Source organism: Scyliorhinus torazame, unplaced genomic scaffold (genome assembly GCF_047496885.1).
Source record: "Scyliorhinus torazame isolate Kashiwa2021f unplaced genomic scaffold, sScyTor2.1 scaffold_153, whole genome shotgun sequence".
In the NCBI taxonomy this organism is placed as follows: Eukaryota; Metazoa; Chordata; class Chondrichthyes; order Carcharhiniformes; family Scyliorhinidae; genus Scyliorhinus; species Scyliorhinus torazame.
This window is the reverse complement of record NW_027307880.1, coordinates 1-25,000: the sequence shown is the minus strand read 5'-3', so window position 1 is coordinate 25,000 and position 25,000 is coordinate 1. Positions and strand designations below refer to the sequence as shown.

Below are 25,000 nucleotides of genomic sequence, written 5' to 3'. Positions count from 1 at the left end.
AGGGGCATCTTGACAAATATATGAATAGGACGGGAATAGAGGGATATGGACCCAGGAAGTGTAGAAGATTGTAGTTTAGTCGGGCAGCATGATCAGCACGGGCTTGGAGGGCCGAAGGGCCTGTTCCTGTGCTGTACCTTTCTCTGTTCTTCGTTCTGTGATCCAATCCTGTCTCCTTCTCCCCAGCATCGTATCTTCCAGCTCACGGCTCCACTCTCTACCAGTTCTGCTACGTGAATGCCGACGCGACCCCTCGGGGCAGCAGTCCCCCCTTCACCTTCCGTGACCCCGAGCCGGCCGAGGACCTGGTGGTCCTGGAGGAAGCGGAGAGCAACTTGGACATGGTGGTGGTGCTCACCAGGAGATCGTTGCTGGAGGTAAAATCACCGGGCGGCATTGTGGGATACGGGGGTGAGGGTGGGGACTGAGGGATACGGGGGAGAGGGTGGGGACTGAGGGATACGGGGAGAGGGTGGGGACTGAGGGATACGGGGAGAGGGTGGGGACTGAGGGATATGGGGGAGAGGGTGGGGACTGAGGGATACGGGAGAGGGTGGGGACTGAGGCATACGGGGGAGAGGGTGGGATTGAGGGAGACTGGGGGTGTGATACGGGAAGAGGACGAGATTGAGGGATACGGGGGAGAGGGTGGGGACTGAGGGATACGGGGGAGAGGGTGGGGACTGAGGGATACGGGGGAGAGGGTGGGGACTGAGGGATACGGGGAGAGGGTGGGGACTGAGGGATACAGGGGAGAGGGTGGGGACTGAGGGATACGGGGAGAGGGTGGGGACTGAGGGATACGGGGGAGAGGGGTGGGGACTGAGGGAGACGGGGGAGGGTGGGATTGAGGGATTCGGGGAGTGGATGGGGATTGAGTGAGACGGGGAGAGGGTGGGGACTGAGGGTTATGGGAAGAGGGTGGGATTGAGGGAGACGGGGGAGTGATACGGGAAGAGGACGAGATTGAGGGATACGGTGGAGAGGGTGGGGACTGAGGGATACGGGGGAGAGGGTGGGGACTGAGGGATACGGGGGGAGAGGGTGGGGACTGAGGGATACGGAGAGAGGGTGGGGACTGAGGGATACGGGGGGAGAGGGTGGGGGACTGAGGGATACGGGGGTGAGGGTGGGGACTGAGGGATATGGGGGAGAGGGTGGGGACTGAGGGATACGGGGAGAGGGTGGGGGACTGAGGGATACGGGGGAGAGGGTGGGATTGAGGGAGACTGGGGAGTGATACGGGAAGAGGACGAGATTGAGGGATACGGTGAGAGGGTGGGGATTGAGAGATACGGGGAGAGGGTGGGGACTGAGGGATACAGGGAGAGGGTGGGGACTGAGGGATACAGGGAGAGGGTGGGGACTGAGGCATACGGGGGAAGAGGGTGGGATTGAGGGAGACTGGGGGAGTGATACGGGAAGAGGACGAGATTGAGGGATACGGGGAGAGGGTGGGGATTGAGGGATACGGGGAGAGGGTGGGGACTGAGGGATACGGGGGAGAGGGTGGGGACTGAGGGATACGGGGAGAGGGTGGGGACTGAGGGATACGGGGGAGAGGGTGGGGACTGAGGGAGACTGGGGGAGTGATACGGGAAGAGGACGAGATTGAGGGATACGGGGAGAGGGTGGGGATTGAGGGAGACAGGGAGAGAGTGGGGATTGAGGGATACGGGGAGAGGATGGGGACTTGGGGACTGAGGGATACGGGGAGGAGGGTGGGATTGAGGGATACGGGAAGAGGACGAGATTGAGGGATATGGGGGAAGAGGGTGGGGATTGAGGGATACGGGAGAGGGTGGGGACTGAGGGAGACGGGGAGAGGGTGGATTGAGGGAGACGGGCGAGGGTGGGAAATTGAGTGAGACGGGAGAGGGTGGGGACTGAGGGATACGGGGAGAGGGTGGGAACTGAGGGATACGGGGAGAGGGTGGGGACTGAGGGATATGGGGGAGAGGGTGGGATTGAGGGATACGGGGAGAGGGTGGGGATTGAGGGAGACGGGGAGAGGGTGGAGATTGAGGGAGACGGGGAGAGGGGGGATTGAGGGAGACGGGGAGAGGGTGGGGATTGAGGGAGACGGGGAGAGGGTGGGATTGAGGGATACGGGGAGAGGGGGGATTGAGGGAGACGGGGAGAGGGTGGGGATTGAGGGAGACGGGGAGAGGGTGGGATTGAGGGATACGGGGAGAGGGTGGGATTGAGGGAGACGGGGAGAGGGTGGAGATTGAGGGAGACGGGGAGAGGGTGGGGATTGAGGGAGACGGGGAGAGGGTGGGGATTGAGGGATACGGGGAGAGGGTGGGGATTGTGGGATACGGGGAGAGGGTGGGGATTGTGGGATACGGGGAGAGGGTGGGGATTGAGGGAGACGGGGAGAGGGTGGAGATTGAGGGAGACGGGGAGAGGGGGGATTGAGGGAGACGGGGAGAGGGTGGGGACTGAGGGATATGGGGAGAGGGTGGGATTGAGGAATATGGGGAGAGGGTGTGGGACTGAGGGATACGGGGAGAGGGGGGGATTGAGGGAGACGGGGAGAGGGGGGATTGAGGGAGACGGGGAGAGGGGGGGATTGAGGGAGACGGGGCGAGGGTGGGGATTGAGGGATACGGGGAGAGGGTGGGGATTGAGGGATACGGGGAGGGGGGGGATTGAGGGAGACGGGGAGAGGGTGGGATTGAGGAGACGGGGAGAGGGGGATTGAGGGAGACGGGGAGAGGGTGGGACTGAGGGAGACGGGAGAGGGGGGGATTGAGGAGACGGGGAGTGGGTGGGGATTGAGGGAGACGGGGAGAGGGTGGGGATTGAGGGATACGGGGAGAGGGGGGGATTGAGGGAGACGGGGAGTGGGTGGGGATTGAGGGATACGGGGAGAGGGTGGGGACTGAGGGATATGGGGGAGAGGGTGGGATTGAGGAATATGGGGAGAGGGTGGGATTGAGGGGAGACGGGGAGAGGGTGGGGATTGAGGGAGACGGGGAGAGGGTGGGGATTGAGGGAGACGGGGAGAGGGTGGGGACTGAGGGATATGGGGGAGAGGGTGGGGATTGAGTGAGACGGGGAGAGGGTGGGGACTGAGGGAGACAGGGAGAGGGGGGATTGAGGGATACGGGGGAGAGGGAGGGGACTGAGGGATATGGGGGAGAGGGTGGGATTGAGAAATATGGGGAGAGGGTGGGACTGAGGGAGACGGGGAGAGGGGGGGATTGAGGGAGACGGGGAGTGGGTGGGGATTGAGGGAGACGGGGAGAGGGTGGGGATTGAGGGAGACGGGGAGTGGGTGGGGATTGAGGGAGACGGGGAGAGGGTGGGGATTGAGGGAGACGGGGAGAGGGTGGGGACTGAGGGATATGGGGGAGAGGGTAGGGACTGAGGGAGACGGGGAGAGGGTGGGGACTGAGGGAGACGGGGAGAGGGTGGGGATTGAGGGAGTCGGGGAGAGGGGGGGATTGTGGGATACGGGGAGAGGGTGGGGATTGAGGGATACGGGGAGAGGGTGGGGATTGAGTGATACGGGAAGAGGATGAGATTGAGGGAGACGGGGAGAGGGTGGGGATTGAGTGATACAGGGAGAGGGGGGGATTGAGGGAGACGGGGAGAGGGTGGGGATTGAGGGAGACGGGGAGAGGGTGGGATTGAGGGAGACGGGGAGAGGGAGGGATTGAGGGAGACGGGGAGAGGGTGGGGATTGAGGGAGACGGGGAGAGGGTGGGATTGAGGGAGACGGGGAGAGGGAGGGATTGAGGGAGACGGGGAGAGGGTGGGATTGAGGGAGACGGGGAGAGGGGGGGATTGAGGGAGACGGGGAGAGGACGAGATTGAGGGATACGGGGAGAGGGGGGATTGAGGGAGACGGGGAGAGGGTGGGGATTGAGGGAGACGGGGAGAGGGTGGGGATTGAGGGATACGGGGAGAGAGTGGGGATTGTGGGATACGGGGAGAGGGTGGGATTGAGGGAGACGGGGAGAGGGTGGGGTTGAGGGATAGGGGGAGAGGGTGGGATTGAGGGAGACGGGGAGAGGGTGGGATTGAGGGAGACGGGGAGAGGGTGGGATTGAGGGATACGGGGAGAGGGGGGATTGAGGGATACGGGGAGAGGGTGGGATTGAGGGAGACGGGGAGAGGGTGGGATTGAGGGATACGGGGAGAGGGTGGGATTGAGGGAGACTGGGGGAGTGATACGGGAAGAGGACGAGATTGAGGGATACGGGGAGAGGGTGGGATTGAGGGAGACGGGGAGAGGGGGGGATTGAAGGAGCCGGGGAGAGGGGGGGATTGAGGGATACGGGGAGAGGGGGGATTGAGGGATACGGGGAGAGGGTGGGATTGAGGGATACGGGGAGAGGGGGGATTGAGGGATACGGGGAGAGGGGGGATTGAGGGATACGGGGAGAGGGGGGGATTGAGGGAGACGGGGAGAGGGGGGATTGAGGGATACGGGGTGAGGGGGGATTGAGGGAGACGGGGAGAGGGGGGGATTGAGGGAGACGGGGAGAGGGGGGATTGAGGGAGACGGGGAGAGGGGGGGATTGAGGGATACGGGGAGAGGGGGGATTGAGGGATACGGGAAGAGGATGAGATTGAGGGAGACGGGGAGAGGGTGGGATTGAGGGAGACGGGGAGAGGGGGGATTGAGGGAGACGGGGAGAGGGGGGATTGAGGGATACGGGAAGAGGATGAGATTGAGGGAGACGGGGAGAGGGTGGGGATTGAGGGATACGGGGAGAGGGGGGATTGAGGGATACGGGGAGAGGGGGGATTGAGGGAGACGGGGAGAGGGGGGGATTGAGGGAGACGGGGAGAGGGTGGGGATTGAGGGATACGGGGAGAGGGTGGGATTGAGGGATACGGGGTGAGGTGGGATTGAGGGATACGGGGAGAGGGGGGATTGAGGGAGACAGGGAGAGGGTGGGATTGAGGGAGACGGGGAGAGGGGGGGATTGAGGGAGACGGGGAGAGGGGGGGATTGAAGGAGCCGGGGAGAGGGTGGGGATTGAGGGATACGGGGAGAGGGTGGGGATTGAGGGATACGGGGAGGGGGGGGGATTGAGGGAGACGGGGAGAGGGTGGGGATTGAGTGATACGGGAAGAGGATGAGATTGAGGGAGACGGGGAGAGGGTGGGGATTGAGTGATACGGGGAGAGGGGGGGATTGAGGGAGACGGGGAGAGGGTGGGGATTGAGGGAGACGGGGAGAGGGTGGGATTGAGGGAGACGGGGAGAGGGAGGGATTGAGGGAGACGGGGAGAGGGTGGGGATTGAGGGAGACGGGGAGAGGGTGGGATTGAGGGAGACGGGGAGAGGGAGGGATTGAGGGAGACGGGGAGAGGGTGGGATTGAGGGAGACGGGGAGAGGGGGGGATTGAGGGAGACGGGGAGAGGACGAGATTGAGGGATACGGGGAGAGGGTGGGGATTGAGGGATACGGGGAGGGGGGGGATTGAGGGATACGGGGAGAGGGTGGGGATTGAGTGATACGGGAAGAGGATGAGATTGAGGGAGACGGGGAGAGGGTGGGGATTGAGTGATACGGGGAGAGGGGGGGATTGAGGGAGACGGGGAGAGGGTGGGGATTGAGGGAGACGGGGAGAGGGTGGGATTGAGGGAGACGGGGAGAGGGAGGGATTGAGGGAGACGGGGAGAGGGTGGGGATTGAGGGAGACGGGGAGAGGGTGGGATTGAGGGAGACGGGGAGAGGGAGGGATTGAGGGAGACGGGGAGAGGGTGGGATTGAGGGAGACGGGGAGAGGGGGGGATTGAGGGAGACGGGGAGAGGACGAGATTGAGGGATACGGGGAGAGGGGGGATTGAGGGAGACGGGGAGAGGGTGGGGATTGAGGGAGACGGGGAGAGGGTGGGGATTGAGGGATACGGGGAGAGAGTGGGGATTGTGGGATACGGGGAGAGGGTGGGATTGAGGGAGACGGGGAGAGGGTGGGGTTGAGGGATAGGGGGAGAGGGTGGGATTGAGGGAGACGGGGAGAGGGTGGGATTGAGGGAGACGGGGAGAGGGTGGGATTGAGGGATACGGGGAGAGGGGGGATTGAGGGATACGGGGAGAGGGTGGGATTGAGGGAGACGGGGAGAGGGTGGGATTGAGGGATACGGGGAGAGGGTGGGATTGAGGGAGACTGGGGGAGTGATACGGGAAGAGGACGAGATTGAGGGATACGGGGAGAGGGTGGGATTGAGGGAGACGGGGAGAGGGGGGGATTGAAGGAGCCGGGGAGAGGGGGGGATTGAGGGATACGGGGAGAGGGGGGATTGAGGGATACGGGGAGAGGGTGGGATTGAGGGATACGGGGAGAGGGGGGATTGAGGGATACGGGGAGAGGGGGGGATTGAGGGAGACGGGGAGAGGGGGGATTGAGGGATACGGGGTGAGGGGGGATTGAGGGAGACGGGGAGAGGGGGGGATTGAGGGAGACGGGGAGAGGGGGGATTGAGGGAGACGGGGAGAGGGGGGGATTGAGGGATACGGGGAGAGGGGGGATTGAGGGATACGGGAAGAGGATGAGATTGAGGGAGACGGGGAGAGGGTGGGATTGAGGGAGACGGGGAGAGGGGGGATTGAGGGAGACGGGGAGAGGGGGGATTGAGGGATACGGGAAGAGGATGAGATTGAGGGAGACGGGGAGAGGGTGGGGATTGAGGGATACGGGGAGAGGGGGGATTGAGGGATACGGGGAGAGGGGGGATTGAGGGAGACGGGGAGAGGGGGGGATTGAGGGAGACGGGGAGAGGGTGGGGATTGAGGGATACGGGGAGAGGGTGGGATTGAGGGATACGGGGTGAGGTGGGATTGAGGGATACGGGGAGAGGGGGGATTGAGGGAGACAGGGAGAGGGGGGGATTGAGGGAGACGGGGAGAGGTGGGATTGAGGGATACGGGGAGAGGGGGGATTGAGGGAGACGGGGAGAGGGTGGGATTGAGGGAGACGGGGAGAGGGGGGGATTGAGGGAGACGGGGAGAGGGGGGGATTGAAGGAGCCGGGGAGAGGGGGGGGATTGAGGGAGACGGGGAGAGGGGGGGATTGAGGGATACGGGGAGAGGGTGGGATTGAGGGAGACGGGGAGAGGGGGGGATTGAAGGATACGGGGAGAGGGTGGGATTGAGGGAGACGGGGAGAGGGGGGATTGAGGGAGACGGGGAGAGGGTGGGATTGAGGGAGACGGGGAGAGGTTGGGATTGAGGGAGACTGGGAGAGGGTGGGATTGAGGGAGACGGGGAGAGGGGGGGATTGAAGGATACGGGAAGAGGACGAGATTGAGGGATACGGGGAGAGGGTGGGATTGAGGGAGACGGGGAGAGGGGGGGATTGAGGGAGACGGGGAGAGGGTGGGATTGAGGGAGACGGGGAGTGGGTGGGATTGAGGGAGACGGGGAGAGGGAGGGATTGAGGATACTGGTTGACGACGGAGATCTCACTGTTTGAACACCCCACTCCCACTCCCTATCCCCGTTCGCTTAGACCCAGCTCGCAGAATCGGAGCGGACAAGGGAAGATCTCACGAAACTGCAGAAGGAGACGGGCCTGGAGGTCCGGCAGCTGAAGCGACGGGTACTGGAGCTGGAGGCGGCAGAGGAGGGGTGGCAAGCGGAACGTGTACAGCTGCGGGAGAGATGCAAGGTGAGGTGGTCCCCGGAGCTCCTGCCCCGCACAGGAAACTCCCCAGGGTAGAGCGTCACGGGGCAAGGCTTGACCAGGGCCGAAATCAGGAGCTATTGGGGCCACAGAGAGAGAGAGAGCGAGACAGAGACAGAGAGAGAGAGACAGAGAGAGAGGGAGAGAGAGAGGGAGAGAGACAGAGAGAGAGAGAGAGAGAGACTGAGAGAGAGAGACAGAGAGAGAGACTGAGAGAGACAGAAAGAGAGTGACAGAGAGAGCGAGAGAGAGTCAGAGAGAGAGAGAGAGACAGAGACAGAGAGAGAGAGAGAGAGACAGAAAGTGAGAGTGACAGAGAGACAGAGAGAGGGAGAGACAGAGAGAGAGAAAGAGAGAGAGAGAGACATCGGAGTGTCATAGGGGCTGGTCAAGGTTACAGAGATAGGGAGGGGTGTAGGGGCTGGAGGAGGTTACAGAGATAGGGAGGGTGTAGGGGGTTGGAGGAGGCTACAGAGATAGGGAGGGGTGTAGAGGCTGGAGGAGGTCACAGAGATAGGGAGGGGTGTAGGGGGCTGGAGGAGGTTACGGAGATAGGGAGGGTGTAGGGGACTGGATGGTTACAGAGATAGGGAGGGGTGTAGGGGCTGGAGGAGGTTACAGAGATAGGGAGGGTTGTAGGGGGCTGGAGGAGGTTACAGAGATAGAGAGGGGTGTAGGGGGCTGGATGAGGTTACAGAGATAGGGAGGGGTGTAGGGGCTGGAGGAGGTTACAGAGATAGCGAGGGGTGTCGGGGCTGGAGGAGGTTACAGAGATAGGGAGGGGTGTAGGGGGCTGGAGGAGGTTACAGAGATAGGGAGGGTTGTAGGGGCTGGAGGAGGTTACAGAGATAGGGAGGGTGTAGGTGGCTGGAGGAGGTTACAGAGATAGGGAGGGTTGTAGAGGGGCTGGAGGAGGTTACAGAGATAGGGAGGGTTGTAGTGGGATGGAGGAGGTTACAGAGATAGGGAGGGGTTTAGAGGGCTGGAGGAGGTTACAGAGATAGGGAGGGTTGTAGGGGCTGGAGGAGGTTACAGAGATAGGGAGGGGTGTAGGGGGCTTGAGGAGGTTACAGAGATAGGGAGGGGTGTAGGGGCTGGAGGAGGTTACAGAGATAGGGAGGGGTGTAGGGGACTGTTGGAGGTTACAGAGATAGGGAGAGGTGTAGGGGCTGGAGGAGGTTACAGAGATAGGGAGGGGTGTAGGGGGCTGGAGGAGGTTACAGAGATAGGGAGGGTTGTAGGGGGCTGGAGGAGTTTACAGAGATAGGGAGGGTTGTAGGGGCTGGAGGAGGTTACAGAGATCAGGAGGGGTGTAGGGGGGCTGGAGGAGGTTACAGAGATAGAGGGGGTTGTAGGGGACTGGAGGAGGTTACAGAGATAGGGAGGGTTGTAGGGGACTGGCGGAGGTTACAGAGATAGGGAGGGGTGTAGGGGGCTGGAGGAGGTTACAGAGATAGGGAGGGGTGTAGGGGCTGGAGGAGATTACAGAGATAGGGAGGGGTGTAGGGGCTGGAGGAGGTTACAGAGATGGGGGGGGTGTAGGGGGCTGGAGGAGGTTACAGAGATAGAGGGGGTTGTAGGGGACTGGAGGAGGTTACAGAGATAGGGAGGGGTGTAGGGGGGCTGGAGGAGGTTACAGAGATAGGGAGTGGTGTAGGGGCTGGAGGAGGTTACAGAGATAGGGAGGGGTGTAGGGGCTGGAGGAGGTTACAGAGATAGGGAGGGTTGTAGGGGGATGAAGGAGGTTACAGAGATAGGGAGGGGTGTAGGGGGCTGGAGGAGGTTACAGAGATAGGGAGGGGTGTGGGGGCTGGAGGAGGTTACAGAGATAGGGAGGGGTGTCGGGGGCTGGAGGAGGTTACAGAGATAGGGAGGGGTGTAGGAGGCTGGAGGAGGCTACAGAGATAGGGAGGGGTGTAGGGGGCTGGAGGAGGTTACAGAGATAGGGAGGGGTGTAGGGGGCTGGAGGAGGTTACAGAGATAGGGAGGGGTGTAGGGGGCTGGAGGAGGTTACAGAGATAGGGAGGGTTGTAGGGGGATGAAGGAGGTTACAGAGATAGGAAGGGGTGTAGGGGGCTGGAGGAGGTTACAGAGATTGGGAGGGGTGTCGGGGGCTGGAGGAGGTTACAGAGATAGGGAGGGTTGTAGGGGGATGAAGGAGGTTACAGAGATAGGAAGGGGTGTAGGGGACTGGAGGAGGTTACAGAGATAGGGAGTGGTGTAGGGGGCTGGAGGAGGTTACAGAGATAGGGAGGGGTGCAGGGGCTGGAGGAGGTTACAGAGATAGGGAGGGGTGTAGGGGCTGGAGGAGGTTACAGAGATTGGGAGGGGTGTAGCGGGGCTGGAGGAGGTTACAGAGATAGGGAGGGTTGTAGGGGACTGGAGGAGGTTACAGAGATAGGGAGGGCTGTAGGGGCTGGAGGAGGTTACAGAGATAGGGAGGGGTGTAGGGGGCTGGAGGAGGTTACAGAGATAGGGAGGGTGTAGAGGCTGGAGGAGGTTACAGAGATAGGAAGGGGTGTAGGGGGCTGGAGGAGGTTACCGAGATAGGGAGGGGTGTAGGGGGCTGGAGGAGGTTACAGAGATAGGGAGGGTTGTAGGGGACTGGAGGAGGTTACAGAGATAGGGAGGGGTTTAGGGGGCTGCAGGAGGTTACAGAGATAGGGAGGGGTGCAGGGGACTGGAGGAGGTTACAGAGATAGGGAGGGGTGCAGGGGACTGGAGGAGGTTACAGAGATAGGGAGGGGTGTAGGGGGACTGGAGGAGGTTACAGAGATAGGGAGGGGTGTAGGGGGACTGGAGGAGGTTACAGAGATAGGGAGGGGTGTAGGGGGCTGGAGGAGGTTACAGAGATAGGGAGGGGTGTAGGGGGCTGCAGGAGGTGACAGAATGTGGTCCCCTGATGATTGGTGGACGTGTATTTCAGATACTGGAGGGCGAGGGACACACAGCGAGGGAGGAGTGTCAATCCCTGAGGAAGCTGCTGACAGGCACCACGGTCAGGGTCCAGGAACTCGAGGGGGAAGCTCAAACGATCGGCAACACACTGCGGGAGCGCGAGGCAACACTCGACAGGTGTGTCCCTCCCCTCTCTGCAACCCTCAGCACTGACCCTCCCACAGTGCGGAGCTCCCTCAGCACTGACCCTCCCACAGTGCGGAGCTCCCTCAGCACCGACCCTCCCACAGTGCGGCGCTCCCTCAGCACCGACCCTCCCACAGTGCGGCGCTCCCTCAGCACCGACCCTCCCACAGTGCGGAGCTCCCTCAGCACTGACCCTCCCACAGTGCGGAGCTCCCTCAGCACTGACCCTCCCACAGTGCGGAGCTCCCTCAGCACTGACCCTCCCACAGTGCGGCGCTCCCTCAGCACCGACCCTCCCACAGTGCGGAGCTCCCTCAGCACTGACCCTCCCACAGTGCGGAGCTCCCTCAGCACTGACCCTCCCACAGTGCGGCGCTCCCTCAGCACTGACCCTCCCACAGTGCGGAGCTCCCTCAGCACTGACCCTCCCACAGTGCGGCGCTCCCTCAGCACTGACCCTCCCACAGTGCGGAGCTCCCTCAGCACTGACCCTCCCACAGTGCGGAGCTCCCTCAGCACTGACCCTCCCACAGTGCGGAGCTCCCTCAGCACTGACCCTCCCACAGTGCGGCGCTCCCTCAGCACTGACCCTCCCACAGTGCGGAGCTCCCTCAGCACTGACCCTCCCACAGTGCGGAGCTCCCTCAGCACTGACCCTCCCACAGTGCGGCGCTCCCTCAGCACTGACCCTCCCTCAGTGCGGAGCTCCCTCAGCACTGACCCTCCCACAGTGCGGAGCTCCCTCAGCACTGACCCTCCCACAGTGCGGAGCTCCCTCAGCACTGACCCTCCCTCAGTGCGGAGCTCCCTCAGCACTGACCCTCCCACAGTGCGGCGCTCTCTCAGCACTGACCCTCCCACAGTGCGGCACCCCCTCAGCACCGACCCTCCCACAGTGCGGCGCTCCCTCAGCACTGACCCTCCCACAGTGCGACGCTCCCTCAGCACTGACCCTCCCACAGTGCGGAGCTCCCTCAGCACTGACCCTCCCACAGTGCAGCGCTCCCTCAGCACTGACCCTCCCACAGTGCGGAGCTCCCTCAGCACTGACCCTCCCACAGTGCGGAGCTCCCTCAGCACTGACCCTCCCACAGTGCGGAGCTCCCTCAGCACTGACCCTCCCACAGTGCGGCACTCCCTCCGCACTGACCCTCCCACAGTGCGGCGCTCCCTCAGCACTGACCCTCCCACAGTGCGGAGCTCCCTCAGCACTGACCCTCCCACAGTGCGGCGCTCCCTCAGCAATGACCCACCCACAGTGCGGCGCTCCCTCAGCACTGACCCTCCCACAGTGCGGCGCTCCCTCAGCACTGACCCTCCCACAGTGCGGCGCTCCCTCAGCACTGACCCTCCCACAGTGCGGCGCTCCCTCAGCACTGACCCTCCCACAGTGCGGCGCTCCCTCAGCACTGACCCTCCCACAGTGCGGCGCTCCCTCAGCACTGACCCTCCCACAGTGCGGCGCTCCCTCAGCACTGACCCTCCCACAGTGCGGAGCTCCCTCAGCACTGACCCTCCCACAGTGCGGCGCTCCCTCAACACTGACCCTCCCACAGTGCAGCGCTCCCTCAGCACTGACCCTCCCACAGTGCAGCGCTCCCTCAGCACTGACCCTCCCACAGTGCGGCGCTCCCTGAGCACTGACCCTCCCACAGTGCGGCGCTCCCTCAGCACTGACCCTCCCACAGTGCGGCGCTCCCTCAGCACTGACCCTCCCACAGTGCGGCGCTCCCTCAGCACCGACCCTCCCACAATGCGGAGCTCCCTCAGCACCGACCCTCCCACAGTGCGGCGCTCCCTCAGCACTGACCCTCCCACAGTGCGGCGCTCCCTCAGCACTGACCCTCCCACAGTGCGGAGCTCCCTCAGCACTGACCCTCCCACAGTGCGGAGCTCCCTCAGCACTGACCCTCCCACAGTGCGGCGCTCCCTCAGCACTGACCCTCCCACAGTGCGGAGCTCCCTCAGCACTGACCCTCCCACAGTGCGGAGCTCCCTCAGCACTGACCCTCCCACAGTGCGGCGCTCCCTCAGCACTGACCCTCCCACAGTGCGGCGCTCCCTCAGCACTGACCCTCCCACAGTGCGGAGCTCCCTCAGCACTGACCCTCCCACAGTGCGGAGCTCCCTCAGCACTGACCCTCCCACAGTGCGGCGCTCCCTCAGCACTGACCCTCCCACAGTGCGGCGCTCCCTCAGCACTGACCCTCCCACAGTGCGGCGCTCCCTCAGCACTGACCCTCCCACAGTGCGGCGCTCCCTCAGCACTGACCCTCCCACAGTGCGGCGCTCCCTCAGCACTGACCCTCCCACAGTGCGGAGCTCCCTCAGCACTGACCCTCCCACAGTGCGGAGCTCCCTCAGCACTGACCCTCCCACAGTGCGGCGCTCCCTCAGCACTGACCCTCCCACAGTGCGGAGCTCCCTCAGCACTGACCCTCCCACAGTGCGGAGCTCCCTCAGCACTGACCCTCCCACAGTGCGGAGCTCCCTCAGCACTGACCCTCCCACAGTGCGGCGCTCCCTCAGCACTGACCCTCCCACAGTGCGGAGCTCCCTCAGCACTGACCCTCCCACAGTGCGGAGCTCCCTCAGCACTGACCCTCCCACAGTGCGGCGCTCCCTCAGCACTGACCCTCCCACAGTGCGGAGCTCCCTCAGCACTGACCCTCCCACAGTGCGGAGCTCCCTCAGCACTGACCCTCCCACAGTGCGGCGCTCCCTCAGCACTGACCCTCCCACAGTGCGGCGCTCCCTCAGCACTGACCCTCCCACAGTGCGGAGCTCCCTCAGCACTGACCCTCCCACAGTGCGGAGCTCCCTCAGCACTGACCCTCCCACAGTGCGGCGCTCCCTCAGCACTGACCCTCCCACAGTGCGGCGCTCCCTCAGCACTGACCCTCCCACAGTGCGGCGCTCCCTCAGCACTGACCCTCCCACAGTGCGGCGCTCCCTCAGCACTGACCCTCCCACAGTGCGGCGCTCCCTCAGCACTGACCCTCCCACAGTGCGGAGCTCCCTCAGCACTGACCCTCCCACAGTGCGGAGCTCCCTCAGCACTGACCCTCCCACAGTGCGGCGCTCCCTCAGCACTGACCCTCCCACAGTGCGGAGCTCCCTCAGCACTGACCCTCCCACAGTGCGGAGCTCCCTCAGCACTGACCCTCCCACAGTGCGGAGCTCCCTCAGCACTGACCCTCCCACAGTGCGGCGCTCCCTCAGCACTGACCCTCCCACAGTGCGGAGCTCCCTCAGCACTGACCCTCCCACAGTGCGGAGCTCCCTCAGCACTGACCCTCCCACAGTGCGGCGCTCCCTCAGCACTGACCCTCCCACAGTGCGGAGCTCCCTCAGCACTGACCCTCCCACAGTGCGGAGCTCCCTCAGCACTGACCCTCCCACAGTGCGGCGCTCCCTCAGCACTGACCCTCCCACAGTGCGGCGCTCCCTCAGCACTGACCCTCCCACAGTGCGGAGCTCCCTCAGCACTGACCCTCCCACAGTGCGGAGCTCCCTCAGCACTGACCCTCCCACAGTGCGGCGCTCCCTCAGCACTGACCCTCCCACAGTGCGGCGCTCCCTCAGCACTGACCCTCCCACAGTGCGGCGCTCCCTCAGCACTGACCCTCCCACAGTGCGGCGCTCCCTCAGCACTGACCCTCCCACAGTGCGGCGCTCCCTCAGCACTGACCCTCCCACAGTGCGGAGCTCCCTCAGCACTGACCCTCCCACAGTGCGGAGCTCCCTCAGCACTGACCCTCCCACAGTGCGGCGCTCCCTCAGCACTGACCCTCCCACAGTGCGGCGCTCCCTCAGCACTGACCCTCCCACAGTGCGGAGCTCCCTCAGCACTGACCCTCCCACAGTGCGGAGCTCCCTCAGCACTGACCCTCCCACAGTGCGGAGCTCCCTCAGCACTGACCCTCCCACAGTGCGGCGCTCCCTCAGCACTGACCCTCCCACAGTGCGGAGCTCCCTCAGCACTGACCCTCCCACAGTGCGGAGCTCCCTCAGCACTGACCCTCCCACAGTGCGGAGCTCCCTCAGCACTGACCCTCCCACAGTGCGGAGCTCCCTCAGCACTGACCCTCCCACAGTGCGGCGCTCCCTCAGCACTGACCCTCCCACAGTGCGGAGCTCCCTCAGCGCTGACCCTCCCACAGTGCGGCGCTCCCTCAGCACTGACCCTCCCACAGTGCGGAGCTCCCTCGATCAGCATCCTCCAGGGTGATGTCCGAAGTAACGTCCTCTCTCGCGCGATTCAGAGAGAGAGAGGGTTTCTTATTTTTCCGTTGCAAAGTTTGACGCCCGTTCTTGTCTCTTCAGGTCGAGGGAAAAGTTGAAGAAACTCATTGTGGAACACAAGGAGCTCCTTGGTCAGGCACAAGATGATTCGGAGAAGAGGCAGATAGTCCAGGTATCCTCGACTCCCTACGCCCTTCCTCAAGAGCAAGCGAGTTACTCAACCCCTCCATCGCCATGTTCTGTTATTCCTCCCTCCCTCTACCTAACCCATCCCTCCACCTCCTCGCTCCCTCCTTCCTCCCTCCTCGTCTCCTACCGTCTACCACCTCCGCACAGACCCCTCCGACCTCCATGTTTTTGCTACACCACTCTTTCCCTCTCCCCCTCTCTCCATCTCACGCTCTCTTTTTTGCCCGCTCTCCCCTTCTCTCCCTCACTCTCTCCTTCCCTCCCCGCTCTCTCCATCACTCGCCCGTTCTCTCCTTCTCTCCCACGCTCCCTCCTTCTCTCACCCGCTCTCTCCTTCTCTCCCCCGCTCTCCCCTTCTCTCCCTCACTCTCTTCTTCCCTCCCCGCTCTCTCCCCTATCCCCCGCTCTCTCCTTCTCTCGCCCGCTCTCTCCCTCTCTCCCACGCTCCCTCCTTCTCTGACCCGCTCTCTCCTTCTCTCCCACGCGCTCTCTCCTCCGCTCTCTCCCTCCCTCCCCCGCTCTCTCCATATGTCCCCCGCACTCTCCTTCTCTTCCACGCTCCCTCCTTGTCTCCCCCGCTCTCTCCTTCTCTCCCCCACTCTCTCCACCTCTCCCGTCTCCATCTCTCCCCCGCGCTCTCCCTCCCTCCCCCGCTCTCTCCGCCTCTCCCCCACTCCATGGGGTGTTGCGGGGTGTGTGTGGGTGTACGGCAGTGTGTGGGTGTACGGGGAGTGTGGGGGTGTGCGGGGAGTGTGTGAGTGTACGGGGAGTGTGGGGGTGTGCGGGGAGTGAGTGGGTGTGCGGGGAGTGTGTGGGTGTGCGGGGAGTGTGTGGGTGTACGGGGAGTGTGTCGGTGTACGGGGAGCGTGTGGGGAGTGCGTGGGTGTACGGAGAGTGTGTGGGTGTGCGGGGAGTGTGTGGGTGTACGGGGAGTGTGTCGGTGTACGGGGAGCGTGTGGGTGTACTGGGAGTGTGTGGGTGTACGGGGAGTGAGTGGGTGTGCGGGGAGTGTGTGGGTGTGTGGGGAGTGTGTGGGTGTACGGGGAGTGTGTCGGTGTACGGGGAGCGTGTGGGGAGTGCGTGGGTGTACGGAGAGTGTGTGGGTGTGCGGGGAGTGTGTGGGTGTACGGGGAGTGTGTCGGTGTACGGGGAGCGTGTGGGTGTGCGGGGAGTGTGTGGGTGTACGGGGAGTGTGTCAGTGTACGGGGAGTGTGTCGGTGTACGGCGAGTGCGTGGGTGTACGGAGAGTGTGTGGGTGCACGGGGAGTGTGTTGGTGCACGGGGAGTGTGTCGGAGTACGGGGAGCGTGTGGGTGTGCGGGGAGTGTGTGGGTGTGCGGGGAGTGTGTGGGTGTGCAGGGAGTGTGTGGGTGTACGGGGGGGTGTGGGGGTGCGGGGAGTGTGTGGGTGTGCGGGGAGGGTGTGGGTGCACGGGGAGTGTGTGGGTGTACGGGGAGTGTGTGGGTGTGTGTGGGGTGTGTGGGTGTGCGGGGAATGTGTGGGTGTACGGGGAGTGTGTGGGTGTACGGGGAGTGTGTGGCTGTACGGGGAGTGTGTGGGTGTGTGTGGGGTGTGTGGGTGTGCGGGGAATGTGTAGGTGTACGGGGAGTGTGTGGGTGTGTGTGGGGTGTGTGGGTGTACGGGGAGTGTGTGGGTGTACAGGGAGTGTGTGGGTGTGTGTGGGGTGTGTGGGTGTACGGGGAGTGTGTGGGTGTACAGGGAGTGTGTGGGTGTGTGTGGGGTGTGTGGGTGTGCGGGGAATGTGTGGGTGTACGGGGAGTGTGTGGGTGTACGGGGATGTGTGTGGGTGTACAGGGAGTGTGTGGGTGTGTGTGGGGTGTGTGGGTGAGCGGGGAATGTGTGGGTGTACAGGGAGTGTGTGGGTGTACGGGGAGTGTGTGGGTGTACGGGGAGTGTGTGGGTGTGTGTGGGTGTGCGGGGAATGTGTAGGTGTACGGGGAGCGTGTGGGTGTGCGGGGAGTGTGTGGGTGTGCGGGGAGTGTGTGGGTGTGCGGGGAGTGTGTGGGTGTACGGGGGGGGTGGGGGTGCGGGGAGTGTGTGGGTGTGCGGGGAGTGTGTGGGTGCACGGGGAGTGTGTGGGTGTACGGGGAGTGTGTGGGTGTGTGTGGGGTGTGTGGGTGTGCGGGGAATGTGTGGGTGTACGGGGAGTGTGTGGGTGTACGGGGAGTGTGTGGGTGTACGGGGAGTGTGTGGGTGTGTGTGGGGTGTGTGGGTGTGCGGGGAATGTGTAGGTGTACGGGGAGTGTGTGGGTGTACAGGGAGTGTGTGGGTGTGTGGGGTGTGTGGGTGTACGGGGAGTGTGTGGGTGTACAGGGAGTGTGTGGGTGTGTGTGGGGTGTGTGGGTGTGCGGGGAATGTGTGGGTGTACGGGGAGTGTGTGGGTGTACGGGGAGTGTGTGGGTGTACAGGGAGTGTGTGGGTGTGTGTGGGGTGTGTGGGTGTGCGGGGAATGTGTGGGTGTACGGGGAGTGTGTGGGTGTACGGGGAGTGTGTGGGTGTACGGGGTGTGTGTGGGTGTGTGTGGGGTGTGTGGGTGTGCGGGGAATGTGTAGGTGTACGGGGAGTGTGTGGGTGTACAGGGAGTGTGTGGGTGTGTGGGGTGTGTGGGTGTACGGGGAGTGTGTGGGTGTACAGGGAGTGTGTGGGTGTGTGTGGGGTGTGTGGGTGTGCGGGGAATGTGTGGGTGTACGGGGAGTGTGTGGGTGTACGGGGAGTGTGTGGGTGTACAGGGAGTGTGTGGGTGTGTGTGGGGTGTGTGGGTGTGCGGGGAATGTGTGGGTGTACGGGGAGTGTGTGGGTGTACGGGGAGTGTGTGGGTGTACGGGGTGTGTGTGGGTGTGCGGGGGGGGTGGGGGTGCGGGGAGTGTGTGGGTGCGCGGGGAGTGTGTGGGTGCACGGGGAGTGTGTGGGTGCGCGGAGAGTGTGTGGGTGTGTGGGGAGTGTGTGGGTGTACGGGGAGTGTGTGGGTGTGTGCGGGGTGTGTGGGTGTGCGGGGAGTGTGTGGGTGTGCGGGGAGTGTGTGGGTGTGCGGGGAGTGTGTGGGTGTGCGGGGGTGGGGGTGCGGGGAGTGTGTGGGTGTGTGGGGAGTGTGTGGGTGTGCGGGGAGTGTGTGGGTGTGGGGGGAGTGTGTGGGTGTCTGGGGGAGTGTGTGGGTGTGTGCGGGGAGTGTGTGGGTGTGTGTGGGGTGTGTGGGTGTGCGGGGAATGTGTAGGTGTACGGGGAGTGTGTGGGTGTACAGGGAGTGTGTGGGTGTGTGGGGTGTGTGGGTGTACGGGGAGTGTGTGGGTGTACAGGGAGTGTGTGGGTGTGTGTGGGGTGTGTGGGTGTGCGGGGAATGTGTGGGTGTACGGGGAGTGTGTGGGTGTACGGGGAGTGTGTGGGTGTACAGGGAGTGTGTGGGTGTGTGTGGGGTGTGTGGGTGTGCGGGGAATGTGTGGGTGTACGGGGAGTGTGTGGGTGTACGGGGAGTGTGTGGGTGTACGGGGTGTGTGTGGGTGTGTGTGGGGTGTGTGGGTGTGCGGGGAATGTGTAGGTGTACGGGGAGTGTGTGGGTGTACAGGGAGTGTGTGGGTGTGTGGGGTGTGTGGGTGTACGGGGAGTGTGTGGGTGTACAGGGAGTGTGTGGGTGTGTGTGGGGTGTGTGGGTGTGCGGGGAATGTGTGGGTGTACGGGGAGTGTGTGGGTGTACGGGGAGTGTGTGGGTGTACAGGGAGTGTGTGGGTGTGTGTGGGGTGTGTGGGTGTGCGGGGAATGTGTGGGTGTACGGGGAGTGTGTGGGTGTACGGGGAGTGTGTGGGTGTACGGGGTGTGTGTGGGTGTGTGTGGGGTGTGTGGGTGTGCGGGGAATGTGTAGGTGTACGGGGAGTGTGTGGGTGAACGGGGAGAGTGTGGGTGTGCGGGGAGTGTGTGGGTGTGCGGGGGGGGTGGGGGTGCGGGGAGTGTGTGGGTGCGCGGGGAGTGTGTGGGTGCACGGGGAGTGTGTGGGTGCGCGGAGAGTGTGTGGGGAGTGTGTGGGTGTACGGGGAGTGTGTGGGTGTGTGCGGGGTGTGTGGGTGTGCGGGGAGTGTGTGGGTGTGCGGGGAGTGTGTGGGTGTGCGGGGAGTGTGTGGGTGTGCGGGGGTGGGGGTGCGGGGAGTGTGTGGGTGTGTGGGGAGTGTGTGGGTGTGCGGGGAGTGTGTGGGTGTGGGGGGAGTGTGTGGGTGTCTGGGGGAGTGTGTGGGTGTGTGCGGGGTGTGTGGGTGTGCGGGGAGTGTGTGGGTGTGTGGGGAGTGTGTGTGTGTGCGGGGTGTGTGGGTGTGTGCGGGGAGTGTGTGGGTGTGCGGGGAGTGTGTGGGTGCACGGGGGTGTGTGGGTGTGCGGGGAATGTGTAGGTGTACGGGGAGTGTGTGGGTGTGGGGGGAGTGTGTGGGTGTGTGTGGGGTGTGTGGGTGTACGGGGAGTGTGTGGGTGTACAGGGAGTGTGTGGGTGTGCGGGGAGTGTGTGGGTGTGTGTGGGGTGTGTGGGTGTACGGGGAGTGTGTGGGTGTACAGGGAGTGTGTGGATGTGTGTGGGGTGTGTGGGTGTGCGGGGAATGTGTGGGTGTACGGGGAGTGTGTGGGTGTGTGTGGGGTGTGTGGGTGTACGGGGAGTGTGTGGGTGTACAGGGAGTGTGTGGATGTGTGTGGGGTGTGTGGGTGTGCGGGGAATGTGTGGGTGTACGGGGAGTGTGTGGGTGTACGGGGATGTGTGTGGGTGTACAGGGAGTGTGTGGGTGTGTGTGGGGTGTGTGGGTGTGCGGGGAATGTGTGGGTGTACGGGGAGTGTGTGGGTGTACGGGGAGTGTGTGGGTGTACGGGGAGTGTGTGGGTGTGTGTGGGGTGTGTGGGTGTGCGGGGAATGTGTAGGTGTACGGGGAGCGTGTGGGTGTGCGGGGAGTGTGTGGGTGTGCGGGGAGTGTGTGGGTGTGCGGGGAGTGTGTGGGTGTACGGGGGGGGGTGGGGGTGCGGGGAGTGTGTGGGTGTGCGGGGAGTGTGTGGGTGCACGGGGAGTGTGTGGGTGTACGGGGAGTGTGTGGGTGTGTGTGGGGTGTGTGGGTGTGCGGGGAATGTGTGGGTGTACGGGAAGTGTGTGGGTGTACGGGGAGTGTGTGGGTGTACGGGGAGTGTGTGGGTGTGTGTGGGGTGTGTGGGTGTGCGGGGAATGTGTAGGTGTACGGGGAGTGTGTGGGTGTACAGGGAGTGTGTGGGTGTGTGGGGTGTGTGGGTGTACGGGGAGTGTGTGGGTGTACAGGGAGTGTGTGGGTGTGTGTGGGGTGTGTGGGTGTGCGGGGAATGTGTGGGTGTACGGGGAGTGTGTGGGTGTACGGGGAGTGTGTGGGTGTACAGGGAGTGTGTGGGTGTGTGTGGGGTGTGTGGGTGTGCGGGGAATGTGTGGGTGTACGGGGAGTGTGTGGGTGTACGGGGAGTGTGTGGGTGTACGGGGTGTGTGTGGGTGTGTGTGGGGTGTGTGGGTGTGCGGGGAATGTGTAGGTGTACGGGGAGTGTGTGGGTGAACGGGGAGAGTGTGGGTGTGCGGGGAGTGTGTGGGTGTGCGGGGGGGGGGTGGGGGTGCGGGGAGTGTGTGGGTGCGCGGGGAGTGTGTGGGTGCACGGGGAGTGTGTGGGTGCGCGGAGAGTGTGTGGGTGTGTGGGGAGTGTGTGGGTGTACGGGGAGTGTGTGGGTGTGTGCGGGGTGTGTGGGTGTGCGGGGAGTGTGTGGGTGTGCGGGGAGTGTGTGGGTGTGCGGGGAGTGTGTGGGTGTGCGGGGGTGGGGGTGCGGGGAGTGTGTGGGTGTGTGGGGAGTGTGTGGGTGTGCGGGGAGTGTGTGGGTGTGGGGGGAGTGTGTGGGTGTGTGGGGGAGTGTGTGGGTGTGTGCGGGGTGTGTGGGTGTGCGGGGAGTGTGTGGGTGTGTGGGGAGTGTGTGTGTGTGCGGGGTGTGTGGGTGTGTGCGGGGAGTGTGTGGGTGTGCGGGGAGTGTGTGGGTGCACGGGGGTGTGTGGGTGTGCGGGGAATGTGTAGGTGTACGGGGAGTGTGTGGGTGTGGGGGGAGTGTGTGGGTGTGTGTGGGGTGTGTGGGTGTGCGGGGAATGTGTGGGTGTACGGGGAGTGTGTGGGTGTACGGGGAGTGTGTGGGTGTGTGTGGGGTGTGTGGTAGTGCGGGGAATGTGTGGTGGTACGGGGAGTGTGTGGGTGTACGGGGAGAGTGTGGGTGTGCGGGGAGTGTGTGGGTGTGCGGGGGGGGTGGGGGGTGCGGGGAGTGTGTGGGTGCGCGGGGAGTGTGTGGGTGTGCGGGGAGTGTGGGTGTGCGGGGAGTGTGTGGGTGTGCGGGGAGTGTGTGGGTGCGCGGAAAGTGTGTGGGTGTGTGGGGAGTGTGTGGGTGTACGGGGAGTGTGTGGGTGTGTGCGGGGTGTGTGGGTGTGCGGGGAATGTGTGGGTGGGCGGGGGTGGGGGTGCGGGGAGTGTGTGGGTGTGCGGGGGAGTGTGTGGGTGTGCGGGGAGTGTGTGGGTGTGCGGGGAGTGTGTGGGTGTGCGGGGAGTGTGTGGGTGTGCGGGGGTGGGTGTGCGGAGTGTGTGGGTGTGCGGGGAGATTGTGGGTGTACGGGGAGTGTGTGGGTGTGTGGGAGTGTGTGGGTGCGCGGGGAGTGTGTGGGGAGTGTGTGGGTGTGCGGGGAGTGTGTGGGTGTGCGGGGAGTGTGTGGGTGTGCGGGGAGTGTGTGGGTGTGCGGGGGTGGGGGTGCGGGGAGTGTGTGGGTGTGTGGGGAGTGTGTGGGTGTGCGGGGAGTGTGTGGGTGTGGGGGGAGTGTGTGGGTGTCTGGGGGAGTGTGTGGGTGTGTGCGGGGTGTGTGGGTGTGCGGGGAGTGTGTGGGTGTGTGGGGAGTGTGTGTGTGTGCGGGGTGTGTGGGTGTGTGCGGGGAGTGTGTGGGTGTGCGGGGAGTGTGTGGGTGCACGGGGGTGTGTGGGTGTGCGGGGAATGTGTAGGTGTACGGGGAGTGTGTGGGTGTGGGGGGAGTGTGTGGGTGTGTGTGGGGTGTGTGGGTGTACGGGGAGTGTGTGGGTGTACAGGGAGTGTGTGGGTGTGCGGGGAGTGTGTGGGTGTGTGTGGGGTGTGTGGGTGTACGGGGAGTGTGTGGGTGTACAGGGAGTGTGTGGATGTGTGTGGGGTGTGTGGGTGTGCGGGGAATGTGTGGGTGTACGGGGAGTGTGTGGGTGTGTGTGGGGTGTGTGGGTGTACGGGGAGTGTGTGGGTGTACAGGGAGTGTGTGGATGTGTGTGGGGTGTGTGGGTGTGCGGGGAATGTGTGGGTGTACGGGGAGTGTGTGGGTGTACGGGGATGTGTGTGGGTGTACAGGGAGTGTGTGGGTGTGTGTGGGGTGTGTGGGTGTGCGGGGAATGTGTGGGTGTACGGGGAGTGTGTGGGTGTACGGGGAGTGTGTGGGTGTACGGGGAGTGTGTGGGTGTGTGTGGGGTGTGTGGGTGTGCGGGGAATGTGTAGGTGTACGGGGAGCGTGTGGGTGTGCGGGGAGTGTGTGGGTGTGCGGGGAGTGTGTGGGTGTGCGGGGAGTGTGTGGGTGTACGGGGGGGGGTGGGGGTGCGGGGAGTGTGTGGGTGTGCGGGGAGTGTGTGGGTGCACGGGGAGTGTGTGGGTGTACGGGGAGTGTGTGGGTGTGTGTGGGGTGTGTGGGTGTGCGGGGAATGTGTGGGTGTACGGGAAGTGTGTGGGTGTACGGGGAGTGTGTGGGTGTACGGGGAGTGTGTGGGTGTGTGTGGGGTGTGTGGGTGTGCGGGGAATGTGTAGGTGTACGGGGAGTGTGTGGGTGTACAGGGAGTGTGTGGGTGTGTGGGGTGTGTGGGTGTACGGGGAGTGTGTGGGTGTACAGGGAGTGTGTGGGTGTGTGTGGGGTGTGTGGGTGTGCGGGGAATGTGTGGGTGTACGGGGAGTGTGTGGGTGTACGGGGAGTGTGTGGGTGTACAGGGAGTGTGTGGGTGTGTGTGGGGTGTGTGGGTGTGCGGGGAATGTGTGGGTGTACGGGGAGTGTGTGGGTGTACGGGGAGTGTGTGGGTGTACGGGGTGTGTGTGGGTGTGTGTGGGGTGTGTGGGTGTGCGGGGAATGTGTAGGTGTACGGGGAGTGTGTGGGTGAACGGGGAGAGTGTGGGTGTGCGGGGAGTGTGTGGGTGTGCGGGGGGGGGTGGGGGTGCGGGGAGTGTGTGGGTGCGCGGGGAGTGTGTGGGTGCACGGGGAGTGTGTGGGTGCGCGGAGAGTGTGTGGGTGTGTGGGGAGTGTGTGGGTGTACGGGGAGTGTGTGGGTGTGTGCGGGGTGTGTGGGTGTGCGGGGAGTGTGTGGGTGTGCGGGGAGTGTGTGGGTGTGCGGGGAGTGTGTGGGTGTGCGGGGGTGGGGGTGCGGGGAGTGTGTGGGTGTGTGGGGAGTGTGTGGGTGTGCGGGGAGTGTGTGGGTGTGGGGGGAGTGTGTGGGTGTGTGGGGGAGTGTGTGGGTGTGTGCGGGGTGTGTGGGTGTGCGGGGAGTGTGTGGGTGTGTGGGGAGTGTGTGTGTGTGCGGGGTGTGTGGGTGTGTGCGGGGAGTGTGTGGGTGTGCGGGGAGTGTGTGGGTGCACGGGGGTGTGTGGGTGTGCGGGGAATGTGTAGGTGTACGGGGAGTGTGTGGGTGTGGGGGGAGTGTGTGGGTGTGTGTGGGGTGTGTGGGTGTGCGGGGAATGTGTGGGTGTACGGGGAGTGTGTGGGTGTACGGGGAGTGTGTGGGTGTGTGTGGGGTGTGTGGTAGTGCGGGGAATGTGTGGTGGTACGGGGAGTGTGTGGGTGTACGGGGAGAGTGTGGGTGTGCGGGGAGTGTGTGGGTGTGCGGGGGGGGTGGGGGTGCGGGGAGTGTGTGGGTGCGCGGGGAGTGTGTGGGTGTGCGGGGAGTGTGGGTGTGCGGGGAGTGTGTGGGTGTGCGGGGAGTGTGTGGGTGCGCGGAAAGTGTGTGGGTGTGTGGGGAGTGTGTGGGTGTACGGGGAGTGTGTGGGTGTGTGCGGGGTGTGTGGGTGTGCGGGGAATGTGTGGGTGGGCGGGGGTGGGGGTGCGGGGAGTGTGTGGGTGTGCGGGGAGTGTGTGGGTGTGCGGGGAGTGTGTGGGTGTGCGGGGAGTGTGTGGGTGTGCGGGGAGTGTGTGGGTGTGCGGGGGTGGGTGTGCGGAGTGTGTGGGTGTGCGGGGAGATTGTGGGTGTACGGGGAGTGTGTGGGTGTGTGGGGAGTGTGTGGGTGCGCGGGGAGTGTGTGGGGAGTGTGTGGGTGTGCGGGGAGTGTGTGGGTGTGCGGGGAGTGTGTGGGTGTGCGGGGAGTGTGTGGGTGTGCGGGGGGTGTGGGGGTGCGGGGAGTGTGTGGGTGTGCGGGGAGTGTGTGGTTGTGCGGGGGGTGCGGGGAGTGTGTGCGTGTGTGGGGAGTGTGTTGGTGTGCGGGGGGGTGTGGGTGTGCGGGGAGTGTGTGGGTGTGCGGGGAGTGTGTGGGTGTGTGGGGAGTGTGTGGGTGTGCAGGGGGGGTGTGGGTGTGTGGGGAGTGTGTGGGTGTGCGGGGAGTGTGTGGGTGTGCGGGGAGTGTGTGGGTGTGCGGGGGGTGTGGGGTGCGGGAGTGTGTGGGGTGTGCGGGGACTGTGTGGGTGTGCGGGGAGTGTGTGGGTGTGCGGGGAGTGTGTGGGGTGTGCGGGGAGTGTGTTGGTGAGCGGGGGGTGCGGGGAGTGTGTGGGTGCACGGGGAGTGTGTGGGTGTGCGGGGAGTGTGCAGGTGTGCGGGGAGTGTGTGGGTGTGC

General features: G+C 64.2%; 1 protein-coding gene across 1 annotated transcript in view; it reads left to right on the top strand.

The window, feature by feature from the left end:
- Positions 1–15,150, top strand: part of LOC140405628 (calcium-binding and coiled-coil domain-containing protein 1-like) — a gene marked incomplete at its 3' end in the record, with an annotated part of 162,948 nt that extends 147,798 nt beyond the window's left edge. The window contains exons 4-7 of the mRNA XM_072494167.1: positions 187–377; positions 7,476–7,634; positions 10,576–10,724; positions 15,060–15,150. Coding sequence (XP_072350268.1) covers positions 187–377; positions 7,476–7,634; positions 10,576–10,724; positions 15,060–15,150 — 590 coding nt within the window. The remainder of the gene's footprint in view (positions 1–186; positions 378–7,475; positions 7,635–10,575; positions 10,725–15,059) is intronic.
- Between the last annotated feature and the right edge of the window lie 9,850 nt (positions 15,151–25,000).